Genomic DNA, 19,725 nt, shown 5'->3' on the forward strand with positions numbered 1-19,725 from the left:
TAAAGTTGAGTTGAGTTGAGATATGACATTTTTTGTTGCATTTAGCACTTTCTCCTTCTGCCCATAAACCTATCACAGAATTGCAGTCCACTAGTCAGGAACTAGTAATATAAAAACCCATTCACATCATTAAGGACAATATCAAACTTAAAAAAATCCTCCTAAAGGTAGATAATAGGTAGTCCCCACAACTGTAATTATAAGTTACAAAGAAACAGTATTGTTGAGATCAAAATTTATTCCACTTTAAAGGGCACATGCATTTGAAATGAAAAACAGATCAGGAAATAAGGATGTAAAAACAATTTATGTAATGATGTAAAAACAATAAGCACCAGATGTTTACCGGGCAGTTAAGTCAACGGACATTTGGCTGCTGCATAAATGTGTTTTGTCAAGACCATAAGCATGATGAGAGTTTATATAAAGTGCTCTTTGGAGTATTGTGGAGTATTAAGTTTAATGTATTTTCTCCAACATCTTTTAACAAGAGTAACTGCGTGTGAGTCAATTGATATGTTTGAAATTATATCATGTTGGACTATGTGTTCATGGGAGTGCTAATTTAACCTATTTAAATATAAACAAGGTGTTACAGTGTGTTTCCACTGACGCAGAGCGTGCGGAGTAAGCGAGCGTTTTTAACCCATTTGCAGCGTGAACCTCAACTTCCATAGGAATGGATTGAAATCACTCGATCTGCTCTGTGCCAGTGGAAATGCACCATTAGAGTCAAGGTCAACGGCTGAACTGGAAGAATCAGATATTTAATATACCAACTGGAATGTAGGCGTTTTTAAATACATCTTTGTTTTCACATCATCCAAAGGACTTTTGAAAAAGGTCCAAGATTTAAGGGCTAAAAGATATTTAGCCTGTTGAAAATAAGTGGTAGATTTGATGTGTTATTTGTTATAGAACGGCATTAAACTACAATCCAGGCTTTTGTTCTTATAATTTGAATTTACTTGCTGAAAATATATTACCTGGTTTCTCTGAAATTATACTAGGCATTGATTTTGCTAGTTCTTTGTGTTATGTATATTCATTTGTCAATCTGATATATTTTAGGCCAGCTAATAAATTCTATAAATCTGTGTTAATCTTTGCTTATTTTTTCATGAAAATGTATTCCAACTATGATCTACATTTTAAGGTTGCATTTAAAAAGCCAAATATTCCATAGTTATAATCATTTATCATTATGTTAAAAATATAAAATTTTTGGGCTTTAAATTCTCAAATATAAACTTAAGTATAAGCCTTCATCTTGAAACATTTGGACATTTCAAAAATAAAGTGGAGTATTTACATTTAAGATTGAAAATTGACCTAGATACATAATTTTCCTGTGGTGAAAGTTTTTGTTTTTCTTCACATTAAACAAATACATTCTTTGAGTTGATCTCTTGACCCTTGAGTTTCCAATGTTGTGTTCACATGCCATAGCTGTGTACTTAAAAGTGTGTTTGTTATGGTAAAGCAAATGAAAATGTAATTAGATTGTGTTGGTTTTTGACGAGTTAAGTTATTATCTAGTAGCTTGATTCACCGATCTCAACTGTGTGCTGTGCTGCTGGTCCTGAAAGAACATTATAAGGTCAGGGAGTAATTGCATCTAGATACCCAGAAAAGAATTGTGAAAGCAGTACACAAATAAAAACTGTGGATTAAAAACAATGTGGATTAAACACAGATATCAAGAATCAGTGTATGAATCTTACTGTAATAGTGGTGACAATCAACATTTTAGCATTTTAAACATTCACACTGATATATTTTAAGATCTGTCACTGCAAGTTGTTTTCGATTAAGACAACTCTAACATCTAAATTAGTCTGGGACTAGTCTTATACCCTGTCTGGGAAACCACCCCATTAAGTATTAGTTCACAATGAGAGCTTTTGCATGACAGAAATCAACTCAAAGTGATTTATAATAAGGGAATTGTGTTTTGTACAGCAGTGTAATCTGTGTACAGTTGTGTCATGAAAACTCCAAACTGTTAGGAACATGAGTTTTGCACTGAAAGCTGTGTTGTGAAACACAAACCAGTTTGATTGAGCAGAGCTCTGTATGAAAACTCAAATCCAGTGCAAAATTCATTCCTGTGTTTTGCACGGAAAGCTGCATTCTGTAACGTAAGCTCATAATGCAGCTTTCAATGCAAAACTCATGTTCTTAACAGTTTTGAGTCTTTATTACAGAGCTCTGCTCAAACTGAGCTCTCTTCACGGCTGGGGCAGTCGTGGCCTAATGGTTAGAGAGTCAGACTCGTGACTAGAAGATTGCTGGTTCGATTCTCATGGCCGACGGGTAACAACTGAGGTGCCCTTGAGCAAGGCACCTTACCCCTACTTGCTCCACCAAAGCTGTAGTGATTGCTGCCCACTTCTCCGGGTGTACGTGTGTTCACCACTTGCTGTGCATGTGTCCACTACTCACTGGATGGGTTAAATGCAGAGGTCACATTTCGGGTATGGGTCACCATATCTGACAAATAGGTTACTTTCACTTCACTTTCCATATCACACTTTAACATTTACTTAAACCCAGCTAACAAAAGTTTTATGAAAAACTTGTTTTTATTAATGTTTTTTGGTTATGGGAATATTAGAGGAACATTAGTTGCGCACGAATTAAATGTGCCCCCTTGCAATATAAACTTTTTCATGTTCCTGTGATGGCCACGCCTCACTCAGACACCTCATCCAATAACCTCACTTCCCAGAACGTATATCAGCCTGACCCTTTAGCATGGTTCATCTCATTCTCTCGAACCCACCATCAATTAACCATCCTTAACATTCCTGTCTTCCCTTCTAGGTTGAATCGGGGTCGTCATCGCTTTGCTGCACATAACACAGACAATACCCCCATCCTGAGTCTCTCCAGACAGCCAACATCAGATGCCTAAATCAAGCCATTTCCCCTTTCCCCACATTCCCCTCACCAGTCATCCCTACAGTTATAGAATAAAGATTACTTTCCTATATTTGCAGTGTGGCGTGGTCCTTGCTAGTAAAAGCTGCATTTTGTATGAGTGCTCAGAACTGACAGGAACAGGCGTCTTGCACTGAAAACAGCATTTTGGAATACAAGGCTTCAGAGGAACATGACCAAGTGAGTTTTGCAAGGGAACACAGTTCATTAGTCAAAAGCTCTTTTTGAGCACTCAGAACTGTCAGAAACATGCTTTTTGCACTGATAACAGAATTTTGTGACACAAGACCTCAGAGGAAATGAACAAGTGAGTTTTGCAAGGTAACACACTTCATTAGTCAATAGCTCTTTTTGAGCGCTCCGAAGTGTCAGAAACATGCATTGTGCACTGAAAACTGCTTTTTGTTACACATGGCATCACAGGACCATTAAAAAGGTTTCTTTTGCAAGAGAAAACAGTTCATGAGTCAAAAGCTCTTTTTGAGCTCTCACTACATTCAGAATATGCTTTTTACACTGAAAACTGCTTTTTGTTACACAAAGCATCAGAGAACAATGAAAAGGTGTCTTTTGCAAGAGAAAACAGTTCATCAGTCAAAAGCTCTTTTTGAGCACTCGCAGCTTTCAGAAATATGCACTGAAAACTGATTTTTGTTATAAAAGGCATCAGACCACCATGAAAATGTGTTTTTTGCAAGAGAAAACAGTTCATCAGTCAAAAGCTCTTTCTGAGCACTCGCAGCTTTCAGAAATATGCTTTTTGCACTGACAACTGCTTTTTGTTACAAAAGGCATCAGACGACCATGAAAAGGTGTTTTTTGCAAGAGAAAACAGTTCATCAGTCAAACGCTCTTTCTGAGCACTCGCAGCTTTCAAAAATATGCTTTTTGCACAGAAAACTGCTTTTTATTACAGTAGGCATCAGAGGACCACGAAAATGTGTTTTTTGCAAGAGAAAATAGTTCATCTGTCAAAAGCTCTTTTTTTTACCACTCGCAGCTTTCAGAAATATGCTTTTTGCACTGAAAACTGCTTTTTGTTACAAAGGGCATCAGAGGACCATGAAAATTTGTTTTTTGCAGGAGAAAACAGTTCATCAGTCAAAAGCTCTTTTTTACCACTCGCCGCTTTCCGAAATATGCTTTTTGCTCTGAAAACTGCTTTTTGTTACAGAAGGCATCAGAGGACCATGAAAAGGTGTAACTTTTTACATCTGATAATAAAACCTCATATTACTTTTGAGCAAATTGTCTCTTCAAATTTCTGAACATGCAGGACTGCCTTAAAAGTCCAACAGCGGCTATAAGGAGCACGGCGTGGGAAGCCTTCTATGCGCTTCAAGTCGTTCACGCCGAAGCTCTTTCCCTTTCTTGTAAAATTGAATAATATTACTGCTGTCCTGCATGAAAGATGCAAACTCCAGACAACATTAAAGTGACTGTTTTATGCGGCTGAGGCTGTGGGAGATCGCTCAAGCTCGACCTAAATCAGGTGCGTACGCTCGGCAGACTCATTCGCTGATGTTCGTATCATTAGCCCCGTTTCAGAGGCGTCTCTGACCGCGATAACAGCAGGTGCGTGTCAATGTTGAGACTGCTGGACAGGCATGCTGGGTAATGAAAACAAAGACACAGGGTTTGATCCTGCACATTGTTAGTACACCAGCTGCTCCGTGTACTGGAGCAAACACACAGGCAACAACTGCGGCTCTGGGTCCTAAAGTGTAGCATGTAAAGGAAATGACTTACCGTTGTTAGTTTGCCGTTTTCCAGTTCCTTCGCTTTGTTTTTGATCACAGGGGCCGATGGTATCTCTGTGATAAGAGATAAGCTGTTAGATTCTTGAATACTGGTATGTGACTGTACATATGGGTATGCATATGTGCACTATTTCTGCACCATACAATAAAAGTGCTTTGTGTAGTAAGCATATTTTCTGCTTACAAAGAGTGTGGTTAGTGGATAAAGGCTGATTAACTTTCCTTTTTATCCACGATCAGGACTTTAGGTTAAAATGTTTAAATACACATACACCCGTTCATATAAACATATGGAAGGTCAGGTAGAGGGCATTGCATTTTGGGATGCAATATTCTTTGCTGAATGCTCTGGATGCATACATTTTTGCCGATTTAGTACATACTGTATGCTTGCAGGAATGTGTATGATAATTTTATTTGAATCCTTAAATATTTATAAATAAATTCAATTTAATTTTAAAAACTTTCACTTTACAATTTGTCACATCTTCAATTTTCTGCACTTCACCTACACTAAAATGTTACTTTATGAAGTACATACCCAAGCACACCACAAAAAAGATCTTTATCATTGCATATTGTTTCAGATACAAATGCACTTTGCATTTCAAAAACAACCAATCCACAACAAACTAGATCAAGGCTGTGGAAGAGCATCACACAAATGTTCTTCTCCCCCATATTTGACATGCCGCACGCACAACCAACTTCCATGCTATTTAAGATCCGGCGCTTGCGTTTGGTTTCATCATAATCGTGATTATATAAGCCGAGGCTACTTATGAATTTGCCGGCTAATATCTCATCCTCATTAACCACTCTGCTTTCAACTTTTCAACATTTCATGCTTTTCAACATTTATTAAGTGCGTTTTGTGCATACTTACTGTAAACTTTCACTTCCACCGAGTATTCTTCCAGGTTGGTTAAAGACACCACCATGCAGGTGAAAACTCTCTGATCGGCCAGCGAGCCCTGAGCGATCAGCAGACTGGAGTTTTCAGCGATGCTAACTCTGTTTTTGTATCCGTCCGTGGCGGAGACGGTCGCTTCGTCTTTCTGAGGATGCTTCACGAGAAGATCGCCCGCAGAGTCGTCGTCCTTAATCTGAACGAGATACAGAACTGTTAGCACACTGACAAACACACGTTTAGCACCTACAGAGATTAGATTACAAATCAATACTGCTTAATGCTAGCTGTACGTGGCGAGACGGCTAGCAGTAGCGGAACAGACACTCGTTCGGACAAGGAGAGACACTCACGTATTTCCATTTGGTGAAAATGAGGCCTTCTGGCTTGTTATTTCCCTCGTTGCATGGCACTTCAATAGTCTCGCCGTACAGAGCCGTGACTGTCTGTTTGCAGCTCCCTGGAAAATACGAGACAAGAACATTCTGTTTTAGATTCCGAGCCGGTATCGCACAGAGACGCTGTGAAGCATTGACAGGAATTAGTGTCAAATATGACACGCGTACACAAACATCAGGGCATTATCTGGGCTCCAAAACGGTGCAACATGAAATGGGAGAGAAAACAAGGGGCTGGGGTCTTGTTTGATTATTCCCAAGACATGCACACAATTTTAATTTCAAAGTAGATGCGTTGAAAGAATCTGAATAGGTAGAGACACGTTCTCGACTGATCACTGCGGTGTTCTCTGGTGAATTTGAGATGAATTACGTGCCACAGCTTTTTCAGATTTCCATCCTAATATAAAGCAACTTACAGCAAAAATATCTACATTGTATCTACATGATCCATACCATTACAGTGATATACCATCATTACAAGTGTACATGTACATGCGTATTTGTTAGCGTGTGAACGTGAGCATTTAGGCATGGAGGAATTGACACGTGGAAGCAAAACAATGTCATCTCAAATGATATACTGCGCCGCTTAAGCATTCCACCACCGACACGGCAAGTGTTGTTTGTCATTCCTGCTGGTGAGCACTGTAAACATCCCACCACCTGATGCAGATAGGTGTTGACAATCGCCGACAGTCGTTCATAGTCTGGAGCGCTAAAAGGTTTGGCATTGTGACACAAGACAGCTGGTATTTGTCGCTGTACCAAATAACAGTTAGAATTTAGTACGAACTTAGTTGCGAAACTTCAAACCATACCAAAATATTCTGAATTAGACATGTGCAAAAACGACATGTTTTCAACACGCAGTAAAGGAACGTAACAGAGCGCTCAGACAGGTGTTAAAATAATAATATGACAACGTGATGCAACACGGCAGACATCTGTGCACATTTTTAACTATATAACAGAAATTAGTTCACCAACTAGTCAGTCGTTGGATGCCTAGCTGACCAATGTGACCTAAACCTAAATGCATGACTGTAGTGCAAAAACAGCAGTACTTGAAAGGTTACAGGGCCCTTATTTAATGCCTAGTGAAGTTGTTATGGCGATGAGGCCATTCGGTCAGCGGCACGGTTAATTTGGGTAAAGCAGCGTAACAGGTCATAAGGTCAGGGCTGAGGGGACCACATGGTTCACCCACATTCATCAGCCCCACGACTCTAAAGAAACTATTTAAAAAGCTTGAACAACGAAGATTCAAATTCTAGTCAAACCCAAGTCGCGTGCCACTCTTCGGCACACACAGACACATTCAGCTTTAGCCTCCAGGGCAATCACTCAAGATTTTCACAACTTTTCATTGTGATAGCAGTTTTAATATTGACCGAAACGCAGCACTGCGGAGGACAAAGGAGCTGATGTGGTAAAAACAGCTTGATACAGACACACACATGCGCTAACACCCATTCAGCAGGAACCATTGAATAATGTCTTATTTGCACAGAGAGACACCAATTCACACAACTGTCTAGCTAGTCTCAGCTGTGTTAGTTTGCAGGTACAGGAATATTCCTGTTAAACAAGCAATCAACATGCACGGGGTGGCCGACGTGTTGCTTAAAAGCTTCGCAAACCTAACAGGCTTTGCATTCGCTCTGATGGCGGCAGGTTATGATAAATGACAAAAGTGAGAGATTTTTCGCTAAAAGCTCTGAGCTAATAATAAAGCCGACAGAAGAGGGATCGTGATAGACGAAGACAGGTGCAGAAAGCGATGTGTACATAGCCAAGGCTAAATACATCTAAAGACTGCTGACTGTTTGAACAAACCGCAGCGCACACACATACTCGCTACCTGCGCTGGTGGGCCGCACCATGACAACAGCTAATCTGTCGGAAGATCGTGACAAAGATAAAGAAGGAGAACTAGGAAAATTGAGAGGAAAATTGAGCATTCTGTCCATTACGGTCAGAGGGAGTTTATACAGAAATAGTGAATGACACACACTTGTCAATATCAGCATTTCACCCCAGAACAAGAGCCAAATTAAGAAAATATTTAAATTACATTATTCATAATAATTATCAACATTTTCCTCAAATTGTAATGCACCATAGTTTTATAAAAATATTTTCATTATTATGATGAAATTCATTCTGTCTGGACAAAACCTGAATTAGCATAAATTATGTTTAATACAACAAATACTACCATTGTGTTGGAGTTACCAATTAAAGAATCAGCCATTTTATTATTACAGTAATGGAAATTGTGCTTAATTGAATATAATTATGTCAAGCAAACCTAAAAAACAGGATTTCGGTGCTGTGCGCCTCAAATTAAAGTCATACCATTTTTTGATACTACACAGAAACATTTGCATATCTTCACATCATAATGATTCACACGAAATATTCAAATGCAGAAATACGTGTCAAAAAGTCTTCCGTTTCTTTCTCAAGAATACAAATGGACGCATTTAAATGCTGGAACGTGTCAAAAGTCTCTCATATCTCTCTGCATAATGAGGGGGATGTGTTAAAGTTTTGGTGTTTAGAGAGAGCTCCAGAGACCAGAGATCATCTCCCCGCTGAGAGGAACCGAGCAGGTGTGAAGAGAAATCAAACACCAGGAATCTGACCGTAACGATTGTTTTAAATTTGAGAAATGCTTGTCGACTGGTTGCCACCCTGTTTAAACAGCCCCCAGCGACCATATAGGCAACAACCCACTGCGAAGAGGCCGCGTCTTTCTGCGTGAGTGTCTGTTTGCTCGCCGCTCGAAAAAAAACCTACATCCTATCACGCTGTTTTGCTACAGCCGGGTGGATAAGACCAAACCAACAAGGAAAATTTGTTTTCTGTCAGAACTATCATGCCTCGATGTTGAGCGATTGGACCTCAAATGAAATCTCTCTGCAGGATAACGGATTTCATTTCTTTCTCTAAAGCATTTCTCACCAAAGCACTAGGCAATTCAAAAAGTAGACCTAACTTCTAAAAAGTTTTGTATTTCTTGAAAGGATGCAAGGATGATATCGAGAAACTTAGTTGTCAGGATTTCCGGATTTCCATTATTTCATAATGTAAACCGAATTCAATTAGGAACTTCATGACTACTAATAAAATGTTCTGTAAATGCAGGTATTTAAAATACAGCAAATACGTTCCCAGACTTGTGTCTGCCATGTTGGCATTGTGACAATAAACACAGAGCTACAAACTATCCTGCTCCTCTCATAAACATCTCAAGTAGAGGGTAAATGATTCATTATCTGAAGCACTTTTATTGCGTGCAAACTAATAGCACTAATATTCACTGAGCGTTCGCACTGTCCTCTGGGTCAACCTGATCCCACGAGGTATTCATGCAGCAGCATTTAGCTTCATTTCTAGCAATATTATTTAGACTATTGAATATTATTGTTTTCTTCTCTGCTTCTCTGCCCAAATTAAAGGTTCTGTGTGTAATTTCTTGAAGGCTCTATTGACAGAAATGCAATAAAATAAACATAACTATGTCTTCAGGGGTGTATAAAGACTTTACATAATGAAACGTTATGTTTTATTACCTTAGAATGAGCTATTTCTATCTACATACACCACGGGTCCCCTTGCATGGAATTCACCATGTTGTTTCTACAGTAGCCCTAAACGGACAAACGGACTTCTTAATTCGTAAATGCGTTATCTCCTTCGGCAAAGAAGAAAAAACGTGACGACATCTTAGCCCTGTATCAGCCACCTTAGTGCTTCAAAAGGGAGGGGTGGAGTGAGCCGTTTTGTGCAATTCGCAACCTCACCACTAGATGCCGCTAAATTTCATAAACTGGACCTTTAATATATTTATGAAGTTATAATTCCTAGAAGTTTTATTTCAGACTAAAAGGGTCGCCCTGGTTGACATTTAATTAATGCTAGATTAATACGCATACGCCTTTTTTATAATAGCATAATTAAAATAGCAACAGTAATCATATTAAATGTTGTTGCATGCTTAATGCTCACTTAAAATTCATTGATTTGGACAGCAAATAACTGTGATCGGGCCATTACGTAATCATCGTAGCAGACCTACACTACCAGAACTTTGTTACCCCACAACTGATCCCACACTTCCTGTGACATCAAACTCCATTACGACTGATCTCAGATTACCGATTTCTCCATTATGGCATGACAGCTGAAATACCGCGTTCTCTCCTGTTTCTCCAAATCAACTCCATGGATTCAGGAACCCCTCATGGAGAACAGCAACGCTAGAAGAAAGAGGTAGAAGAACCGGCACTGGGGAAATCAATGGCTTGTCCGCTCCGCTCCGCAGCCTGCGATTCATCAAACGGCGCCTGCCGTGCCCATGATCAAACCCAAACATATTAGCCGCTAAACACGAGAGCAGATTGAAGGAGCTTCTCACAACCACTCAGTGTTTATCTTACTCTGCTTGCTCTCAGACAGACAGCCGAAACCGCTTTTGGCACCGCCGCACAACTTCAACGTTCTCCTTAATTTAAAACCTGCTGGGCTTAGAGCCACCTTTAGCAAATCCCGATTCAACTCGAGAGTTTCGCCGTCCTCTGCCAATCGACAGAGCGCTAGACCGTTGACGTCAGATAGAGCTCTCGAATTCTAAAAGGCTCTTTATACGACAGTTAGTTCTGCTCATCTAATCATATTAAACGTGCAGCGCTTCAATAAAGCTGATGTAAAATACACTGGGACGCTTCACCGTGTCTATCGTTCTGCTTGTCTGTTTGCAGAGTTCCTGACATACCATCGGTCTGTGAGCTTTGTTTAAAACTATTTTCTTTAAGAGACACATAATAAGTATCTTGATATTAACTGCTGTACATGGAGGACTGGGTTAACTTCAAGTCGGCTGGGCTGCGTTAATTGGTCATGCTCACCTTCAACACCAACTGCTTGTCTGCCTCACCCTCGTATTACAGGTTCAGAGACAACACATACTAGCTTAATGAATAGGGATGTACATGTTGGTCAATTTGATTACTTCAGTGTTTGACAGGTAAACCAACCGAGACTTTGACCTAGACCAGCACTCAAGCCTTGAAATTTACAGCGATCTACGCCGGGATTTTTGCTCGGCAAGGTACCACACCGAAACAAATCACAAATTAAAAAACGAGGCCTGATTTTGGCACGTTGATATAGATGTTAAAGGACTTGACTGGTGTTAAATGCTTTGAAGCAGAAAAAACAACAAATCAAGTCTCACAATTAATGTGTTTTCATTATCGATCATTGCTGTCACTTCGGAGCACACAAGTACTCGCGCTCACCCATACTAATAACTTCTGTTTGAGCAGTAAAATGCCAATTCATTTGGAGGCATAAACCTGGAACGGTTTCCATCCACCTGTGGGAGAAAGTAAACTTTGCAGAGTTAACACTTTTCAGATGATTCTTTCAGAGTTTTGTTCATTTAAACAAAAGAGTTGCACTGCAGAGCAGATCCTGGAAACTCTAATCTATAGACCACTTCACAAAATGTAAACACTGGTCTAGAAGCACTTCCGGTTTCATTTTTATTTGTTTTATTTTTAAATCTTACATACATAATTAAATCTTAAATATATTTTTTAAATGTATAACATTTTGATTCGGATATAAATGTTCTGTTTATCTGTTCTGAATGTTATTAATTCATATGACTATTGAACGTCAAACTAGTGATGTTTCTTAAAGGGGTCATATGGCGCGAATACGTGCTTTTCTGTGTCTTTGGTGTGTTATAAGTTGCCCATGCATGTATTAGACACGTAAAATTGCAAAAATTTAAGTGCAAAAAGATTGAAGAAAAGTCGGAACAGAAGATGCATTCTCTCTAAAAGCGAATGCTCACCCAGACCTGCCTGAAACGCCTCGTGTAACCACACCACCAGGAATGTATGTAATTTCGTGGTATGACTTGACTAAGACCGCCCAAATGTATACGCAAGTAAGGTGGGCATACTTGTAAATCTCATTGTATCGTCGCCGCCGCATCCATGTCGTGGAGACGCTGTGTGTTTCGTTGCGAAAAGAAAGCCTCTTTGTTTGCCCTTCCAAAAGATGAGACGACTAAAAACGAATGGTTACATTTTATCTACAATACTGTTCCAGAACAGTACATTACGAATATTCAAGTGTGTGCAGTGCATTTCACAGATGATTGCTTGATGAATCTGGGAGAGATCAAGGCCGGCTGTGCACGAAAGCTTTTGTTAAAAGGTGAGGCAATTCCAACCATTACAGCTTCGCAAGGACAGTCTGGCGCTTCAGATTCGCAGCCTGTAAGTATATTTTCATTGTAAAAGACTTTGCTACGGACTAACGCGAGTTGAGTTTGTCGTGTGTTTGTGATCTGCAAATTCAGACACGCGCGCAACGTGAAAAAAGACAACATGAGTCCTAATAATCAGTAATTATGTTCCCACTAGAGGCAACAAATGTCGTGTTTATAATGGGGTTTATTGTCTTCGTTGAGTCGTGACGAGACATGGTGTAACACTGGTTGATCACTAACGGCAAATCTTTATAACGTCGTATATAAAAGGTAAAACAGTTAGCTATAGTTTTTAACTATTTAACGTAATATATATTTTTAAAAACCTCACCAATCCTTTACATCCTGCTCAAGTCGCGCTGGCAAAGTTGATGTATCGGCTTGATCATCTTCATTTTCCGGATCAGATTCGGGCTCGAATTGATATAAGGAAGTACCGATGACATTTTATCACCTGTCAGTACAATTGCTTGGGAACATGATGTTCTGAATATGGTAAGAGGAGTTACATTTCCGTCACACATTTGCAGTATTCGACCAATCACTACCCACTGGTTAACTGGCCAATCAAAGCACACATCGCTTTTCAGAGCGATAAGCTTTGTAAAAAATTTGCACGGGCGTTTCAGAGAGGCGGGGCAAAGAGGAGATACAAACAATCACGGTATGTGGAAAATACAGCGTTTTTGAACCTTAAATCGTGTATACACATTACATTACATCTAAACAAATGATAATATTCATTTTAGCCCTGTCATTTGACCCCTTTAACATTTTTTATAAACATGACAAATTCATAGTATTTTCCTTCCCTCTTGCCCTGACCATTGGCTGTTTTTAAACTATTAGCCGTAAAATTGCTTATTTTGACTGAGACAGATCATTGGCCGATATATCGGTGCATCTCTAGTGCTGTTGATCATACTTTGTTTAAATGTTTCTGTATTGTTAATAAACTGAAACAGGAAGTTCTTCTGGACCAGCGTTGATAACGTCATCTGAAGTGGTCTATATTTAATTACAATTTTCAAATGAATATTTTGGTATAAAAAACACTGATCAGCTTTCATACAAAATGTATAAGACGACAAATATACTGTAGCATTTGCTTAACAAACAATTTATTCCTACTCAAAAAAAAACCAAACCCAAAAAGAATATAATTACAGTACGTAAAGCACCAATGTCCAATGCAGGAGAAACATGTGGGTTAAAGATCACAGTTTGAAACCGCTCTAAAAATAAAGAATAACCAGGTCCCCCCCATTTTAGATTCAGGAATTAGTTTTTCAAGGCAGATTTAGTTCAATAATGACACGTGTTTAAGCTGAAAGTAATTGTGTTTTCTGTGCAGACGTTAAGGTGTCCCTCGGGAAGTATTTTCAGCAGTTCTAATCTATACAAACATGTAGAAAGAGCGCCATTGTGAAGCTTTGCTGCGAGTTTCAAACTCTAATTGATTTAAGGCCTGTCTAATTAAAGTAAAGTGAATGAAATGCATCCAGACCGCTGATTTGATGGAATTAATGAAGCTCTGACTAAAGCCAGTAATTGGTTGGGATTCCATTAGGCGCGGGTTCCCTCAGACACGCCGACTGGAATAAACAAGCAGGGCATACGCTTTTTTTTCGAAATCACGCAGCATGAGTATCGACTCCCTGTTAGGTGGATGAAACCTGCATCCACACGGTCTGGTTCTTCCTCATGCCTGATGTGTTTGTATTACTGTGAATTGCAAGGAAATTTAACACAACACACACACACACACACACACACACACACACACACGCACACACACACACACACACACACACACACAGAAACGCGGACGATGCCAACAATAACCAAAATCCATCTAATCACTCTCATCTGTAAGAGATACAGCTCTCAACTCAAAACAGAAGATGTGGATGTACACCCACAGAACTCAGTGATTTGAATTTAAAGACAATAATTAACATCAATTTGTTGCTAAAGTCACATCAAGCAAAAACAGAGGCGCATTACTACGCACAGGGCGGGCGAGAGAGATCATGATAGCTCGGCACTCCACAGGTTTGACCCACAGCATGCATAAATGTATTAGCGATCCCTCATTATAAACAGCTTCCACTGCCAGACATAACAGATATACGGCTAGCCCGATTGCGCCTCTAGAAGAAAAATTACAAATCAAGATCTTCGGCAAAAGACCCTGATTGAGAATTCTGTGACGATAGCACGGCAAGCCTGATCTAGCATCTGAGGGCCTCTGAGCACCCGCACTAATAAAACACACTGTTTGCATTGGCAAGCTGCTTTCATCTCTTCTAATGCAAGTCTGTTCATCTTCTAAATCAAATGAAGAGTTTGGTTCCAAAATGAGATAAGGTTTGTTTTGATTTGAGCTATAATAACTCAAAAACATGAAGCTAATTAACACAATAAAACATGATAACAATAAAAAACATGATTTTTGAACGGTTTTTAAAAACGGGAGTTCTCATTTTGGAACCAAACTCTTCAAATATTACTGCCTGCCCAGAGCCATAGATCCACGATATTAACCCATGGATGAATGGCTGAAACGTCAAAATGCGTTTTTTTTCTAGCATGTAAACATTATCTACAGGCAAACTCGGTATTGGTAGATATATATGATTTAATCTTCTAGGCACATTTATCTTTTTTTTAAGCTATTGAATGTTTTAAAAGTACATTGCTTGAGTTCTGAGCATGCCCCAACATCAAAGAAAAAATTCTGTCTGGGTGTATTAGTGACCTATGTGGATGCTGGAAAAAGGGTGGTCAGTTGCCAGCACATTGCTTACATATGGAATACGATGGTAATTTTGCAAACTTTTATTACATTTTGGTACCAACATCTGGCAGAATGAACACTTCTCTGGTTCAGCTAAGCAGGCAAAGTTAATAAGCCGTGGGGTTGACTAAGTCAATACCAAACTTTTGCCTCCAGTCTGATACCAGCCAATTAATTCCCAAGGCATCAGCTAAATAGCCTTTGGCAAAATGAAACAAGAGCTGTCAAAATATTCAAGAGCTGAATGTAAATATATTGTCATTAATCTTAATGTAGTTACGTATGTCACTGCATTTAAGCACCATTTCTTTCATTTCGAGGAATGAAATTTTATTGAATTTTATTCATATTCATTTAGCTAATACATGTGGAACAAAGGTCTCAGACAGACAGATTTCTGCTGGACCCATATAAAAACATGCAATCTGTAATAGTACAGAAAACAATTGTCAAATTTTGTAAATGCTTAGAAACCGTTTAAGGAATTACAGCAATCACTTTTAACAGCGCAATGTCTTCCAGGTCAAAACTATGATATTTTACTCAAATTCTTGGTACTGCTACACATTAAGAAAACCATTTAACCCTAGTCGCCTGACATCCACAGTCCTAAAATAGCTACATAATTGCAAAATACTTGACATCGCATATACTGTATTAGTCTATCACTAATCACATCTTGGTAAGAAAAACTCGCACCTCCTCAAGTGTCCAACACCCCTATTAAACATGCTACCCTGCAGCGTCTCAGCGGACACATTGTAGTGAGTCGTACTGAATTCTCATCACGAAGCCAACTTATCATTTGCGATATCCCCGCCCCTCTCTCAACCATATGTACACCAATGGGAAACATCAGTCAGTTTTTTCTCTGCCATCTGTCTCTGCGGTAAGTGGTAGTTTGTCCAGCGTAATTGAGGAATTTGTCCCATGCATCTGCACAACCCACCTACCCCCCGTCCGAACACCCATGGCCAGATCAGTCCCCCAATCACTTCTACCCATTGATCACACTTGCAACAAAAAACAAAGGAGATAATCACCACTTTATCTGTATGTGCTGGATTTTGTTAAGCTAGCAATTATTTCATCTCTGAAATGGCAGTAAGCCACCGTGTTCTTTGCTGTTAAAGGTAGACAGAGAGCGGTGGTCGTGAATACGGCAGCCGGTTAAGTGAGTTGTGTCAGAAGAGTGTAAGCATTAGATGGGTGTGAATGTAAGCATCTTTCATGCGTCTCGGCAATTACAGTGCAATAAAAATGCATTGTCAAAGGGCAGATTTGTTCGACTTTGTACTTTCTGTGTGGGTACATGAACTGGAGTCTGTTGACTATGAAAAGGTTACGAAGGACTCTTGGTTCCCATGTCATTTTGGAAAAATATATGAGCTTATGGTCACATAATTCTGACGTGACATGCATTTTTTTCTTCCTTTTACAAAGAAATGCACGTTAGAAATGAAAGGACAGTTCACCCAAAAATAAAATATTTCAATATTTACAGTACTCACCATTCCAAACCTGTCTAACTTTCTTCTGTAGAACACAAAAGAAGATATTTTGAAGAAAGATTATAATCAAACAATACTGGCCCCCATCAACTTCCACTATAGACATAAACCCCTGGAGATTTGTCAAAATATCTTCTTTCCTATAGAGGTTTGAAATGACACAAGGGTGAGTAAACGATGACAGAATTTTTATTTTTGGTTGAACCATCCCTTTTGGTTGAGGACGCCAGCATTCAAACATCTATATTAGCATCTAGCGATACCGGTCATTTCAACACATCTCTGCTCTCCATCTAAATCTGTTCAAAACAGCTGATATTTACTCGATCTGCGACTGCACTCTAAAGCACGAGCAAATATGTGCTCTGTGGAACCGAGCAAAGCTCTGTTCAGGATCAGGGCCAACGAAGTGTGTGTTTGATTGTGTTCCAATAAATGTGCAACCCCATAAGAATAGAATCGACTACTGCACAGTGCCTCTGTTTTCTATTTTCATTAAGACATATGGTAAAACACGCGTTCGGGATCACAGCACGCAGTGAAAATTGGCATTCCTCTACGACTTGCTAAAAACAGCAGCACGTACCGTTAATGACACCCACTGAGCGGAAACATCGCATACAGCGGCCTAATAAATACCATCCACAACAACTTCATCCTGCACTGACAATAGGAAATCAGCTTTGGCACTGCAGCATCCATCCTATTAACCTGGCCTGGCTGCTTGCACAAGCCCTTACATTAGCCTAAAACCATCATGCTGTCGACATAATACCTCTCAACATTGACTTGCCACATGAAAAAATTATAAGGGAAGTGGGGAGAGCGATTAAGGCTCTGATGGGCTTCCTGTGGATGGAGACACTAATGAAAATGTAGAACAGAGTGCTGAAAGACGTCCATCACAATGTTTCTGAACATAGAGTAAAATATAAGTGACTGGGTAATGAGCTATTTGGAGAAGTTTGGAGACCACAGTCTGGCCACACCGAGAGCTGGGAACAGTGGCGGACAGCAAATCTTGTGGGCGGGGCCCCATTTGTGATGCCATATTTGAAAGAATGTTGATTACCGAACGGCAGTACCCATTAACTTGCATTGGTTTTGTGTCCATACAATATAAGTGAATGTAGAACAGTCGTTGTACGGTTATCCAAGTTTTTAAAAATATCTTCTTTTGTGTTATGCAGAAGAAAGAAAGTCATACTGGTTTGACAAGAGGGTGAGTAAATGATGAAAGAATTTTCATTTTTGGGTGAACTATCCCTTTAAGGCAGCAAAAAAATGTTTTACAGCGTACACTGTAAATGCGCAAGGGGATCAATGCTCCTTGCCACTACATTTGATCCCCAGTGTTGTTAACAAGCAGGAACTAACTGATTAAGACAGCGAGCACATGCAGTGTTATGAGCCCCACAAACACGCACAGACGTCACTCCGTGCTCAGAAACGAACAGTGGGTATTCTAGACATGTGAAGCCCAGTCAAGGACAGTCACTTTATTAGCGAAGTCTTCATCACATCGCAAGCAGGCGAAGAAATCAGAGCATTTTTTCCCTTTCGTCAGACTCCTTGTCGAGGGCCTCTGGTGGAGCAAGCACGCTAATTGACCCATCTATGGGCCAGGCTTTCAGGAGCGCACGGGCACCGAGCCTGAAGTGCTGAAATAATTGACTTGATGAAATGAAGAGCAGAAACTCTCAGAGGACGACTGACTCGTCCATGCGCATCCTCTTTCTCTCTCTCTCTTTCTTTTTTGGGTCTGGTACACTGACTGATTAGGGAAAGAGGAAATGCTGTCGTCTACTGGGAAGCTTGATGTTCTCACCTTTAACGCTGATGCTGTGAAGACAGGCTGACAGCCTGGTCATTCATGTTACGCAGTAGGTTTTAAAGTTAAAACAGAGTTTTATTGAATGATTAAGCCTGGACTGTCTTTTGAGGACGGATTTGTACTGAAGGATATGCAAGACTTTCATTATTATGCTCTGGTTGGTAATTATAGAGCTTGATTATATACACAAAGGCAAGGAAAGGAACACGATGCCTAAATTTTAAAATATGAACTGTGAAATTGAGGACACAAGGAACAAAACATGAAACAATATTCTCAGGAAAACATATTTTGATTAGAGACAGGAAACATTTTTCAGGTTAGAAATGGGTGCATAGCACATAGGAACATGACAATCTGATCAAACCAAAGAAGTGGAATTATTAAAAATTTCCTCATACAGTATATTCATTAATTGTGGTGCTGCAATAAAGTAAAACTAAATCTTAACCCATCTGTAAAAACGAATAATTCATCCAGTATAATAAATAATATATAAAAACATGTACTGGCAATGATAACCCAACTCATCGGCAACAAACACAGACCATGAAGTCCCACATGTATCAGCCCAGACCACTTATATCAGACATCAGTATGCATTAAAGTGAAGGTCGAAAACTTGAGACAGGAACATGATACGTGTTGCTATTATTAAAAATAGGGTTTTCTGTTGAGAGTAGCCACAGACACACACTACACACAGAGATGTAGCCTAAGGCGTTCAAGTGACGTGGGGATATAGTCCTTTCTTGGTGTATTGCAAGGACACTTTTGATTACTAGTTGAATTTTTTACAGCTGGAGGAAGTCTTGGTTCCAGACATCCCAGACTGGTGACGCAACCAAGAGTGCAATTCTACATGATTTGACATATCCAAGAGCAATGCGTCAAATGAAAACTAGCCAGAATGTTTAGGTTACACTATAAAAAAACGTAATTTTACATAATTTTTTCCACGTATAATGTAAAAAAACTGTAGCGAGGAAGGAGGGGCGAGAGCCGTGGGGGGCAGGGCCGGCGGCGTAAGTGGCAACGAGTGTCAGCTGTGCGACCGCCGGTCCCCACATGCCTCACGGGGGAGCTCGGGAGCATAAGAGGACGAGCGACAGGACCATCGAGAGAGAGGACCCGGGCCCGGAAACTGTTAAGTTTGTTTATGTGTTCGTGTGGCCGGCAGTCGACCGTGAGGTGGCTGCCGGCCTGTTATTTGCTGTTTATTGTTTATTTATTTTTGAATTAAAGTTTGGTAAATGTTTGCCGGTTCCCGCCTC

General features: G+C 39.8%; 1 protein-coding gene across 2 annotated transcripts in view; it reads right to left on the reverse strand.

Moving 5' to 3' along the window:
- alcama (activated leukocyte cell adhesion molecule a) overlaps positions 1–19,725 on the reverse strand; it is a 66,879-nt gene that overhangs the window by 14,798 nt on the left and 32,356 nt on the right. For both annotated transcript variants that reach the window (XM_057320288.1, XM_057320287.1), the window contains exons 2-4: positions 5,967–6,073; positions 5,590–5,809; positions 4,693–4,757 (exon numbers count right to left, since the gene is read on the reverse strand). In XM_057320288.1, the coding sequence (XP_057176271.1) occupies positions 4,693–4,757; positions 5,590–5,809; positions 5,967–6,073 (392 nt within the window). The remainder of the gene's footprint in view (positions 1–4,692; positions 4,758–5,589; positions 5,810–5,966; positions 6,074–19,725) is intronic.

The sequence above is a fragment of the Triplophysa rosa genome, linkage group LG22 (assembly GCF_024868665.1).
Source record: "Triplophysa rosa linkage group LG22, Trosa_1v2, whole genome shotgun sequence".
NCBI classification, from domain to species: Eukaryota; Metazoa; Chordata; class Actinopteri; order Cypriniformes; family Nemacheilidae; genus Triplophysa; species Triplophysa rosa.